The following is a 14,223-nucleotide window of genomic DNA, read 5'->3' on the forward strand; positions in this document are numbered from 1 at the left end:
GGTGAGATGTCGGAGAGGTAATCAGTAGGTTCGAGTTCAATTCCTGTTCGAGATTTTTTTTTTCATTTACCATTCATGGTCGATTGCATTTCATGACTAGTGCATATTGGCGGGTGATGCAAAGCACCAAAAACATAATGTATGAGTGTGTGTGTGTGTATTGCTTGTATTCTACAGAAAGTCATACATTATTTTAGTATTGCCTTACCGTTTAGCGTAAAATGCATCGATCATGAATGGTAAATGAAAAAAAAATCACCTCGAACAGGTATCGAACTCGAGCCTACTGATTACCTCTCCGACATCTAATCAATAGGGTAAATCGTCAGACGAAAGAAGTCAAGCTGTAGCTCTATTATTCAGTTGACTTCATCGAGGGAAATTTGCTGCATGACAGAAAACGTTCATCATGCCCCGATTAATGTGCCCCAGTGGGGGTTCTCATTATGCCCCTACAATGACTGATTTTCAGAATTCGGAAAAAAAAAATTTTAAAATGAATTTTTAAACGTTTTAATATACTTTTTCAAGTATAATCCAGTCAGGAAATATACTTTTTTAGTGTCTGGACACGAAACAATGATGTAAGTCACATATTATTGCTGTTTTCTACGGTTAAATAAGCGTCTTCCTTGGTGGTGGTGGTCATTATGCCCTCATCTCCCCTATCTTCTGTTTTTACACCACTTTTTTCACATTTTTAGTGGTCATAGTCTGGAAAAAAATGCTAAAAAATATATCTTTGTGCGCAACATATAGCTTCTAACTTCAGCAAGCCAAGTAATTTTTTTCTAGCGTTTGGTAGCTAGTCCAGCTAGTCTATAGTTTTTTCTCCTAAGCATATTTTTCAGATTTTTTTTTCTTAGACTTTGAATAAATTAATAATTAATAGCTGTAGCTCAATATTGTCTGAGAAACATATTTGAGTATCATTACGAGGTTTTCAAAATTAAGCTCAGCTTAATTGTTTACTCACATCCACCTTAAATCATTGAACTTGAAAGTCAATATGAAAAATGGTTTACAATCAATAATTTATTCATTATCAATAACGGCGCCAGACACGTCCTAGTTTGGAACTTTTGCATCAGGTTGAAGCAGCTGATGGAACGATGCTTGATTCGAACTTTCACGTTTTACTATTCTTCAAATTTTCCACTTTTTCGTTATTAAATTTGACAGGAGCAAAAAATTTTCATTTCCTATTCAAGCAATGCATGCTCTTGAACTCCTCAAAAATGAATAGTTGTAGCTCAATGTCGTCTGAGAAACATATTTGAGTTACATTACGAGGTTTTCAAAACTATTAATTCTGCACAAATCCGCAGAAAAAAAGAGAAATATTTTGGTTAAAGTCAGGAGTGTCAAACTGAAACTCCAAGAACTCTTGCGGGTTAAAAAAAAATCTGGGACGGATTAGAGTTAAATAAATTTTTACATAACGTATAATTCGGCAGTAAATTTTGAAAAGGGCGAATGCGCCAAATGTAAACAAATGGATTGATCAGCTGGATTAAAAAGTACGTTTGGACTACATTTTGATAGTACAAAGTTATCTGAATGGTATTTGGTTTTCGAGAAATTGAGAAAACTAATTATTATTTTTGCTGGGAGCTTATGGAGCTGTCAAACTTTGAGCGCGTTTTTTTTTGAAACAGTGATGTTGGCGTATTCGCGGTATTCAAAATTCGATATCGAATTGCTTCCGAATGGTGAAACTATAAAACAGGGGTGAGCAACCTTTTGAAGCACCGGGCAACTTTTGATTTGAAATTCTTTCGGCGAGCTGCAAAAACAAAATTTAGCTTAAAATAGTTTGCAAAGCTTTACTTATTTTTTTATAAAGACAAATTTTTATCAAAAATAAGAATGAAAAAGGATAATAAAAACGAATTCATGAACTTGCATAAACATTTTTTTTAAGTATAAAGTGATTAGACCAGCCGAAATTGAATAATCACTATTCTTGATTAGAGATCCATAATGTTTAAATTGATTTGAAATGTTAAGCGAAAATTATTTTTGACAAAAGGGAAACATTATTTGCTTCCCTTTTATTTATAAAAAACGAAAAATGCTGAAACTCTTTCTATGGTTCGTAAAAAGATTTGAATCGTTTTCTGAGAATACCCCGTTTTTGTTCGAACAAATGCGATGGTATTTTTCGTCATCACTTTTATTTAAAAGTTTCATAAAGCTTAACCATAGCGATTTTTTTCTGTGACCATTTTTGAAAAGTTTTTTCCACAATTTATATAAATTTCATTGCATTGAGATATAGAACAAAGTTTTAAAATTATGAAAAAATCATAATTTCACTGATTTTTATCCAGATTTGTTTGTCAATGTTGGAGTTTAAATTTTTGATTCTAGAAATTTTTGGTAATGTGGATTGCTAATTTTCAAGTAAAATGACTCGATTCAATCGATTTTTGGCAGATTTGCCAATGAAGTTTCTTAAAATAGCACCACAACGAACTGTAAAAAACTGTAAAAATCAAATACTATAACCTTCCTAAAGATCGCGATCTATTTTGAATTCTTGAAAAAAGTTATGGAAGTTTTCTTTTTGTTATTTTTTCCCAACCTGCAAAAACGGGAGTTTTGACGAAAAAAGAAAAATTACACTAAATTGAATCTTTGATATTTTTAGAACCGTAAGTCAAATCATTTCGCAGTCTTCAACAAAGTTGTTGAATGAGTTAAAATCTTTAATATCCAATTTTCAATAACTTTCTGAAATGAGGTCATAAGAAGTTGTAATCCTATTTTTTGGAATTTCTATAAATTGTAGAATTCAATTTTTTGAAAGCTTTGTATCTCTCTTACAAGAATATCTTGGCAATATCTGAGACCTTGATTGAATGAAGGATAGTAAATTGATTCAAAATCAACTTTTGGTTATTATGAAGGTTTAATGGTTATCAGTTATACAAGATCGATTTCACCAAAAATTGATCAATTTCAACATTTCCACACGCCATATTACCAAAGCCAGAAGCGATTGACAAAATCTGTGAAATGTTTTGAATTCAGGATGCCAAAATTAACAAAATCAATTATTGAAACATAGGCACCCAAAATGCTGTTTTCTTGAGTAGATAATGTTTTTGTCGAGAAATCCTACAAAAAAAAAATGAACAATCTGAATGATTATGGGGCTAATGCAACTGTAAATAAATGATGTGCATATTTGATCAAGTATAATACATCATTTTTGGTTCAGTAGGGACTGCTGAACCAAAAATAACGCGGGCCGCGGGTTGCTCATCCCTGCTAGAAAACAGGAAAAAATTTCAATTAATCATATTTGAATCACGTTACAAGCTCTTCAAAACCATAAATTTCATAGAAATCGGTTGTTTAGTATGTTTAGTGACTGTCGATAACATCGTCGTCTTCCGTCTTACGAACAAAGATGCGCCCTTGTAAATTTGGCCACGCTTGAAAAACGTCGTACCGAACTTCAGCAAACTTTTATTTTTGACACCCTGACTCATCGTGTGGACTGCTCTTACATACTCGAGCGTGTCAATTTATACGTATCCACGAGGACGCTCCGACAACGCCAGTTTCTCTGGATACCTTACCACCGTACTGTGTATGGTCGAAACCACCCAATCGACAAATGCTGTGAACGTTTCAATGTAGTGTACCATCTGTTTGATTTTAATGTATGTAAACGTAAATTTAAACTAGACATAAGTAGAATAACCTAGTTTTTAAGAAATTTGTCTGTATGGTAATTCCTCATCCAAAGACTAAGTAATAAAATAAATAAAGCCCTTTACTCACATTTTCAACATCTAATCGTTTCTTCTACCCAAAGCACTCTAGCTTTGAGCTTTCCTCTTATCAATACATAAATTTCTGTCTTGATTATTCACTTATTACAATTATAATTTGTCGATATGGTAGGGTTGCCAGATTGCCCGGTTCTATCCAGGTTTACCCGGATATTTAATAAAAAAAAATGGGGAAAGTCCGGTCCGTCCCGGTTGCCCGGATTTCATTGAGAAAAGTCCGGAATTAGCCCGGATTTATTTTATTACTTTATTTTTAAAATCGAACAAATCAGCTGTTAAATTTTGATGAAAAAATAGTTTTTTCAAGTTTTTCTTTTTCTTAATTTTTGTTGAGTAATTCCTGGGTTTTGACCAAATTTGCTCGGATATTAAATGCCCGGAATTTGCCAGGTTTTTAGATAAAATAGATCAGATTTGTCTGACCCGGATACGTGCTGAAAAAATTCTGGGAACCTTACGATACGCCATAAACTTATATAAGGAAGCAAAGGATTAAATAAATGAAAATAAATGATATATTCTTTGTTATCTTTGTATACAGAAAGGAGAGTTGTGATCGAACATAAAGTCCGACCTTAGGTTTGCAATGAGCTAATATTGTTGTTATTTCGTAATGGTAATGGTTTTTTCAAAATTTCTCATATTTTGTACATTTTGTATTTTTAAACTGAAAAAGCAAAGAGGTGAAGTTATAAAAAAATAGTAACAGCTAGCTAAATGATATTTAAAAAAGGAATTGGTAACGTTTGGGTTAGGAGTTCGATTGATATTACTTTTTGAGTGACGCGGTACTGTTCGACATGCATCGCTAACTGATTTGCATTGAAGAACTAACAGAAGGGTGTCAATATTTGAGGCTAGGATTAGATGCACCACCACGCACGAGCGCCCCACTTTGAGGAAAAAGATTTTTAGCGCGTGTACGAATGCCGATTTTGAACACAGATCGAGCAAACCGGTGGATACAAGTTTTTGTTTGTTTTGATGTTCAAGCACATGGGCAACAAACTCACATAATGGCAAAAACTGGGCGTGAACTTCCTTTTGCAATTTGTGACGTACTCGGTCATCTTAAAATGCCTATAGCAGGAAGCTAGTCTTTTTACTTTTAGTTACATATTTAAATTTTGGAATAACGTTTGAATATTAGTGGTTACTCTTGATTGATTAATCGTTAATTTTGACCTCTTTATTCAGGAAGCGCATGGCCAATGTTATGACCATATACGAGACTTGACATAAAACATTCACCGTTGAATTCATAATGAACCGAGTGACATATTTAAGCCACGGTCTGCGTAACAAATCTGATTAACACCTACTCTATGATTCACCCCGTTAATAGTGCACCCCAACCGTCTACCCGGCCGATCCCTTCGATGCCGCCGAGGATGCCGCCACCCTGCGTAAAGCCATGAAGGGCTTCGGAACGGACGAGAAGGCCATCATTGAGGTGCTGGCCCGCCGTGGCATCGTGCAGCGTCTGGAGATTGCCCAGGCCTTCAAGACCTCCTACGGCAAGGATCTGATCAGCGATCTGAAGTCCGAATTGGGCGGCAAATTCGAAGATGTCATCCTGGCTCTGATGACCCCGCTGCCCCAGTTCTACGCTAAGGAACTGCACGATGCCATCTCCGGCATCGGAACCGACGAGGAGGCGATCATCGAAATTCTGTGCACCCTGTCCAACTATGGCATCAAAACGATCGCTGAGTTCTACGAGCAGCTGTACAATGTTTCGCTGGAATCGGACCTGAAGGGCGACACCAGCGGGGCCTTCAAGCGTCTCTGCGTCTCCCTGGTCCAGGGCAATCGCGACGAGAATAACGTAAGTTTATTTTTATTGGCTTGGCTCGCGTTTCAAGATTTGTATCAACAATCAAATACTTTGTGTTGTACTTCTAGGGTGTCGATGAAGGTGCTGCCGCTGCCGATGCCCAGGCCCTGTTCGAAGCCGGTGAAGGCCAATGGGGTACGGATGAGTCGATTTTCAACATGATCTTGGTCAGCCGTTCGTATCAGCAGCTGCGTTCGGTTTTCGATATCTACGAAAGCCTGGCTGGACACTCGATCGAGGATGCCATCAAGCGGGAGTTCAGTGGCGCCATCGAGGAAGGTTTCAAGGCTATCGGTAAGTGTTATGGGTAGAATTTTTCATCTCTCAAGTCATGTGAAAAACTGTGATTCTTCATCCCACATTTTTAGTGCGCTGCGTCCGATCGAAGGTTCAGTACTTTGCCAAGCGTCTGCACCACTCGATGGCCGGACTCGGAACCAACGACAAGACACTGATCCGTATCATCGTGAGCCGCTCGGAGATCGATCTGGGAGACATCAAGGAAGCATTCGCCGAAATGTACGGAAAGTCGCTTGAGTCCTGGATCAAGGTAAATATTGTTGATGTACCTTATTTTTCGCTTCCGTACACGTCAGCAGCGCCCAAAAGCTGTCGATATGTTCTTGTATTCAACTGATACCTATTTAACCCTGTTAGAGCAACTAATCCCGCAGCAGGTCTGCTTCTGAAAACGGGGCACTAAGCTGCCCAGATAAGTTAAGCCGGCGCGGCTTAACATTTTTGGCGCTTAAAACCTATGTTCAGAAACGTCTCTGTCCGAACCCAAACAAAACAAAAAAACACTTCTCTCTTTCCATATTGGTCTAACAACAACACCACAACCCTAACTCGAAATCAATTGATTATGTGAATGATGATAATGATCGAAACTACCTACTTATAACTTTCTTCTCGAGATTAATATCAAATATTTAGGGGTGACTTTTGGGGCGTTCCAGTATTGTAGTTTAAAAAAATCAATTTCACCGTAGAAAACAATCAAAGCAAGTCCATATCACAAACTAGTCGCATAAATCACCATGCATGAATCATGCCGATTTGGGATGGGTCATTGATTAATATGAATTAGTTACGACTTCCTTTCGATTTAAACTTTTTATTTTTCGTAAACGCCGCAAGCCTGACTATTTCTTGCTGATGGTGAGTTATGCGTTTAGTCGAATCGAATAGATTAGAAAATCTAGAAGTAGGTATATATTTACATAGTTTTAGTCATCATTTGGAACTAGATCGAGACGATGACAAACCTGGAATTAAATCAGCATTTAACTGTTCTGATTCATTTTAGGTGTATTTTTTTTATCATTATATGATCTCACAACACGTTCTAGGATAAGTGAACGACATAAATCTGAAATATTTTTTGTCAACATAAAAATTAGACCACACCACAAATATTCGAAATTTATAACAGAAAAATGACAAAAAACGAAGCCTTCAACCTGAGAAAACTGGAAATTTCATATCGAATTCTGATTCTGAATTCTTTTTTGTGGTAGAGGAATTCGACTGGAAATATGTTTTTTCGGGGTTTTTTTTTTCGGCTTGCAGTCTTGTTTTTAGCCAAATTAATCCCAAAATCACTAGACAAACGGATTTTATCCGCAAACATCTGTACGCAGTAAGTCGATACACTACACCTTACATCTAAAAACACGAATTAAATTAAATTATTCGGAAAACAGATCAAAAGACAGCTATACACGACCAGCCGAGTCGACACTCACAAGAAAACGGCATCTTTTCGGTAAGAAAGCATAAATTATAATCAGCAGAACTAACTAAATAAACACTATTTTAGTCCCTGAAGAAGATCCAATAAGGATCGAAACGTTGGAAACGTAAATCAATACGTCGTTTTTGCTAAAAACAAGACTGCAAGCCGAAAAAAAAACCCCCCGAAAAAAAAAAAAGATTCTGAATTCTGATTTTTATTTTTTTTTTGTTATTCTCAATCCTGATTACGGGTAATTGATTTTAAAGTTCTGGTTCTGAATTGATTGAGTAGATTTTCGAGTAGATCGAATAGATTTAGTTGGTATCTTTATTCACTTTTTATGTTTGCAATTGTGGATTCAAAATATACTTTTTCAGTTGATGTGTAAGGTGGGAAGTTCTTACCTACTTACGAATATAAGGTATCAAATCTTCACTGGAACAGTATCTGAAAGATTATACAACTCAAATTGCTTCATTTAAAGCTCGATATTGAGTACTTAAAATTCAGACACAGTTGGATAATGGTAATCCTTGAAACTCCTTATCCAGCCAATACGGAACTTCGAAAGCACAGCCATTATTCAATAATAGTGCTTAGATGATGAAAACAGAGGGTGTTTTGAAAAAAAAAAATGGAATCAAATACATTTTTGATAATAAAACTACCTATGTTGATAAATATTTAAAAAATAAAAAAAACTTGAAGTCCAAGTTTGCAGTGAAAACTTGAAGAAAATGAGTTTAAATTTCCATTTGCAAAAGTTTAATGGTGAAAAAAGAAATTTAACAAAAATCCAGTTAGCTATGTATAAGTTTCTGCACAACTCTGAATAAAATTGCGAATTCATAAAAGTTAGCTCAAACTTGATTCAAGTGGATTGTATATTAGACTGAGTCGATTTTTGGTCATTTTTGAATTTCTCAAACCCTGGTGTCTGAAAGGCTTCATTTTGGTTCAAAACTCATCCATGATTATTCGCAGATTTTTTAAGTAACGTTCACACGAGCAGGTTTCTATAAGAAAATTGAATATTTTGTACTTAAAAATCAACATCATTTTTGTTTCTTCTGTGGAACCGAGCCAGCTTTTGCTTTTTGTGAAACGACGAAATTTTTCGCTGAAACACTTTGTCGATGACCGTAACTTCGTATCTTATTAGACAAAAAAGTTATTAGGGCATGTATTCTGGCATTGAAAAACAACAAATTCAATTGACATCGCTGCTGGGTGCCTGGCAAGGTATTGCATGGCTGCTTTTCATGCAATACTTCGCGAGGCACCAGCAGTGATGTCAATTGAATTTGTTGTTTTTCAATGCCAAAAGACACACCTCTGTTAAACAGCTTATACAGTGAGGGGCAAAATAAAGTGTCCAAATTATTTTTTTTCAATTTCTTTCATTTTTCTGGTTAAAATTCAACGAAAACGCATCGTAATCATTTTTAAAATATTGTTTATTATGTTCTTTTCAATTTTTGTTAATGTTGCGCTGTTAAAAAAAAGAAGTTTTTCTGATAGAAAAAAAAAAACAGTTAATATTCCAAAAAAACAGGGGCAAAATAAAGTGTCCAGATCGGTACAGCTTCAAATTGATTCAAACTGAAGGCAAACAAGAACTATTTAATAATGGGTATGGCCTTCTTCGGCCTTCAACACCTCCTACAAGTGCTTCGGTATACTTTCAACAAGGTTGTGCAAGTGTTGTGGGTCGAGTTCCTCCCACGCATGCTCCATGGCATCAAAATAAGTATTTTTAATTTGTCACACCAGTCTTATCAATCAGAGCATCGAGGATGGCCCACAGATTTTCGATGGGATTCAGATCAGGACTTTGTGGGGGCCATTCAAGGGCTTTTATGCGGCAGGAACGGGAAAATGACTTCATCAGATTGGCCGTATGCTTCGGATCGTTATTCTGCTGTAAAACGAAGCGCTCTTCGAGGCCCGTCTTGATGAGGGGTACTTCGAGGTTTTCCCGCAGGATATTGGAATATGACTCAGCTGTCATGATTCCGTCAATTTTTACCAAATTGTCCACCCCACCCCGAGAAAAGCACCCCCACACCATCACGTTACCTCTTCCGTGCTTGACTGTTCTTTGAATATGGCGATCTTGGAGCTCCTCACCCGACTTGCGCCACATATGATCCCGCTTCTTCCGGTTGAATAGCTCGAATTTGGATTCGTCGGCCACAACAATGTTTTCCAGTACTCGAGCCGTTTATCGGCGTGTTCCTTGACGAACTTGAGCCGCTTAGCCTTATTCACCTGGCTGATGAAAGGCCTTCTCACTGCGATCTTTCTATGGTACTCCTTTGCATGGATGCGGCGACGGATAGTACAACGCAATACCGAAAATTGGAGCTCTTCCTATATCTGCCGGATCGTTATTATTGCTTTTTTCTTCACTTCAAGAATGATTTTCTTGTCCGTTCTGGCATCTGCCTTGGGCTTCAGTCCTCTTCCTGAGCGATCCATCTCCGATCCGAACGTTTTCATCTTCTTCATGATTTTTGATACAACTGTCTTGCTGATTTCATAGTGCTTGGCCACTTCCCGGTGCGTTTGACCGTTATTCACATCACGAACAACCAGTTTTCGGATGGACAACGGAATGGAACCAGAAATTTATGCGTTCTCCATATTTTACAACTTATTCGAATGTAGACACCTGTTTGAATACTCCAGAGCCAAGCCAGTTGTTTATGCAACGTCAAAATACACAAAACAAACAAATTCGAAGGGCCTCGCGATGGAAACTTATCGAAATTATATACATTTTTGAGTTGGACACTTTATTTTGCCCATTTTTTTTTTGGAATATTATTTGTTTTTTTTCTATCAGAAAAACTTTCCTTTTTTACCAGCGCAACATTAACAAAAATTAAAAAGAACATAATAAACAATATTTTAAAAATGATTACGATGTGTTTTCGGTGAATTTCAACCAGAAAAATGAAAGAAATGATAAAAAAATAGTTTGGACACTTTATTTTGCCCCTCACTGTAACTTTTTTGCCCTATAAGATACGAAGTTACGGTATTCAACAAAGTTGTTCAGCGGAAAATTTCCTTGAAAAAAATAGCACAAAAACCACAAGCAGGCTTGGTTCCACAGAAGAAACAAAAATGATGTTAATTTTTCTGTACAAAATATTCATTTTTTCCACACAAACCTAAAAGTTCAAGTTTTTTATGTAAACGATTCTTAAAAAATCGGCAAAAAATCATGGATGGGTTTGAAACCAAAACAAAGTTGTTTAGACCCCAGGGTTTGAGAAATTCAAAAATTACTCCAAATCGACTTAGTCTTGTTAACATATATGTGAGTAACGAAGCAACATAGAACGACTTGATCATGTTCAGCTACATCATGAAGAAAGTTTTGCGAACGCTTTACAGTATTGTCAAAAATGTTGGATTTCATTTGAATTCCCCATTATAAGTTGCACTCATCATACGTCAGATCCTGTCGGGGCGCCAACATCGAGTCGGACCATTATCTGGTGATGGTGAAGATGCGCCCAAAACTCTCCGTAGTGAACAACACGCGAAACCGGCGCCCGCCTCGGTTAAATATCGCGCGACTGAAGCAACCTGAGGTCGCGGCAGACTACGCGCAATCGGTCGAAGCAGCGCTGCCGGCAGAGGGCGAGCTTGACGAAGCCCCTCTCGAGGACTGTTGGGATACCATCAAAACAGCCATCAACAGTGCTGCGGAGAACGTCATCGGTTATGTGGAGCGATCTCGACGAAACGACTGGTTCGACGAGGAGTGTAGGAGGGTGATGGACGAAGAGAATGCCGCGCGGGCGGCAGTAGTGCAGAGAGGCACCCGTCGAAATATGGAAAATCACCGACAGCGGAAGAGGCAGCGAGTCCGACTTTTCCAGGAGAAAAAGCGCCGCCTGGAGGAGGAGGAGCTCGAGGAGCTGGAGCAGCTGCATCGTTCCCAAGAAACACGAAAGTTCTATCAGAAACTCAACGCATCCCGCAAAGGCTTCGTGCCGCAAGCCGAAATGTGCCGGGATAAGGACGGAGGCATCCTGACGGACAATCGTGAGGTGATCAAAAGGTGGAAGCAGCACTTCGATGAACACCTGAACGGCGCACATGCAGGAGATCAAGACGGTGGGGGAACGTACATCGCCGGCGTAGCCAACGACGAAGAGGAGCCACTCCCAACGATGAGTGAAGTTAAGGAAGCCATTCGCCAGCTGAATAGAAACAAGTCGGCTGGGAAGGATGGCATCGCAGCTGAACTCATCAAAATGGGCCCGGACAAGTTGGCTGATTGCCTACACCGGTTGATAGTCCGGATCTGGGACATAGAACAGCTACCGGAGGAGTGGAAGGAGGGGGTAATATGCCCCATCTACAAGAAGGGCGACAAATTGGACTGTGAGAACTACCGAGCGATCACTGTCCTCAATGCCGCCTACAAAGTGTTGTCCCGAATCCTACTCCGCCGCCTAACGCCACAAGCAAACAGATTCGTGGGAAGTCATCAGGCTGGCTTCATGGAGGGGCGGTCTACGACGGACCAGATATTCACATTACGGCAAATCCTCCAAAAATGCCGTGAACACCAAGTCCCTACGCACCATCTATTCATCGACTTCAAAGCCGCATACGACACGATCGACCGTAACGAGCTATGGAAAATCATGGACGAGAACGGCTTTTCCGGGAAGCTGATCAGACTGATCAAGGCGACGATGGATGGAACGCAGTGCTGTGTGCGGATTTCGGGTGAATTGTCGAGTTCATTCGAATCGCGCAGGGGGCTTCGACAAGGTGATGGTCTATCCTGCATGATGTTCAACGTGGCGCTAGAAGGTGTTATTCGACGAGCGGTGGGCGAAATGCGGGGCACGATTTTCAACAGATCCAGTCAACTTATCTGCTTTGCCGATGACATTGATATAGTCGGCAGATCATCTGCGGCGGTGGAGGAGATCTACCGCAAACTGAAACGCGAAGCAGGAAGGATTGGGTTAATGATTAATACGTCCAAGACGAAGTACATGCTGGCCTGCGGATCCGAGACCGACCGAACCCGCTTGTCCAGTAATAACAAGGTCACGATCGACGGCGACGAGTTGGAGATAGTCGAAGACTTTGTCTATCTCGGCTCACTGGTGACCGCAGACAATGACACCAGCCGTGAGATCCGGAGGCGAATTATCAGTGGAAGTCGTGCCTACTATGGACTCCACAAGCAACTGCGGTCGAGAAGACTTAGCCCTCGCACGAAGTGTAACCTGTATACGACGCTTATTAGACCGGTTGTTCTCTACGGGCACGAGACATGGATATTGCTCGAGGAGGACCTGCGTACACTCGGAGTATTCGAGCGACGAGTGTTAAGAACCATCTTTGGCGGCGTACAGGAGAACGGAATGTGGAGGCGAAGGATGAACCACGAGCTCGCGCGACTCTACGGCGAACCCAGTATCCAGAAAGTGGTGAAGGCTGGCCGGATACGCTGGGCGGGACATGTTGCGAGAATGCCGGATGACTGTCCTGCAAAACAGGTGTTCGCCACGAATCCGGTAGGAACAAGACGAGCAGGGGCGCAACGGGCGAGGTGGTTAGACCAAGTGGAGCGTGATCTGGCGAACGTGGGGTGCCCGAGAAATTGGAGAACGGTTGCCATGGACCGAGTGAATTTTAGGAATTATGTTCGTCAAGTTATGTCGTAAGACGGAATACTATGTAAATAAAATAAAATAAAATAAAAAATAAGTTGCACTCATGGTTGAAAATGTATATAAATAATTTTAGCTGTTAAACAATGATAATTTGAAATTTTGATTAACTTTTCGTTCTGGTAACTAGTTTTACGAAAATTTACCTAATTGAAACTGTTTCCAATAATCAATAAAATTACTGGCAATTAAAAACCTGCCAGTAGTTTGATTTATCAAACAATCAACTAAACTCTAGCGCTTTTGAAATCTGTGAAACTTGATTAAAATCAAATTAAAAGCCTAAAATATCAACTTAAAAAGTGAGTTGTTAAACAAATTCATGCCATTCTTTGCAAAGAACACGAAGGAAAATATAACTGATTTTTTTTTAACGAAAAAAATTATTTTTATTCAATTTTTCACATGTTTTCGATGATTCTATTCTATTGATATCAAGAATAAACTGTCATTACAGAACACTGAGCTTTTTTTCTGTAGTATTGCTAATCACAGTTGTCGTTATTTGAAATTTATATTTAAATTTCTATTTACTTCTGTTTTATTGGTTTTTTGAGATACCCTAGATCATTTATGAATGGAACGATTGTTTCGGTTGATTTTTTAAGGGATTTTTAACGGCTTTCAGTCTCGGATGTTTAAGTAAAAACGACTCCAACACGTTTTCAACTCCAACGTTTCGATCCTTATTGGATCTTCATCAGGGGCTATAAAGTGTCGTTTTCTTGTTAAGTTTGACAAGATAAGCTCAATCATACTTAACAAGAAAACGACCCTTTTCGCGACTGATGAAGTTCCAATAAGGATCGAAACGTTGAAGTAAAAAAAACAGTCGTTTTTACTTAAAAATCCGAGACTGAGAGCCGTTAAAAATCCTTTAAAAAAAGATACCCTAGTTTAAAATTTAAAAAAAAACGATCTGTTCTGAAATGATCAATGAAAGTTCTGTTTGAAAGCACATGTTAATGAACCCAGCCTTTTTTCACTATATTTGGTAGCAGAAAGTCTTGAATGAAGCGAATTTTTTAGATACCAATTTTTTGTAGAATAAAGTTGCCAAAAAAACACTAAGTACACTGAGGTTTTTTTTACAAATTGAAGACGAGTATCGTGCAAAAAATTCATGAA

At 38.6% G+C, this 14,223-nt stretch overlaps 1 protein-coding gene across 6 annotated transcripts in view; it reads left to right on the forward strand.

The window, feature by feature from the left end:
* LOC129758748 (annexin B9-like) overlaps positions 1-14,223 on the forward strand; it is a 49,390-nt gene that overhangs the window by 27,702 nt on the left and 7,465 nt on the right. For all 6 annotated transcript variants that reach the window (XM_055756348.1, XM_055756349.1, XM_055756350.1 and 3 more), the window contains exons 3-5: positions 5,152-5,634; positions 5,712-5,937; positions 6,012-6,193. In XM_055756348.1, coding sequence (XP_055612323.1) covers positions 5,152-5,634; positions 5,712-5,937; positions 6,012-6,193 — 891 coding nt within the window. The remainder of the gene's footprint in view (positions 1-5,151; positions 5,635-5,711; positions 5,938-6,011; positions 6,194-14,223) is intronic.

This window comes from Uranotaenia lowii, chromosome 3 (assembly GCF_029784155.1).
Source record: "Uranotaenia lowii strain MFRU-FL chromosome 3, ASM2978415v1, whole genome shotgun sequence".
Lineage (NCBI taxonomy): Eukaryota > Metazoa > Arthropoda > Insecta > Diptera > Culicidae > Uranotaenia > Uranotaenia lowii.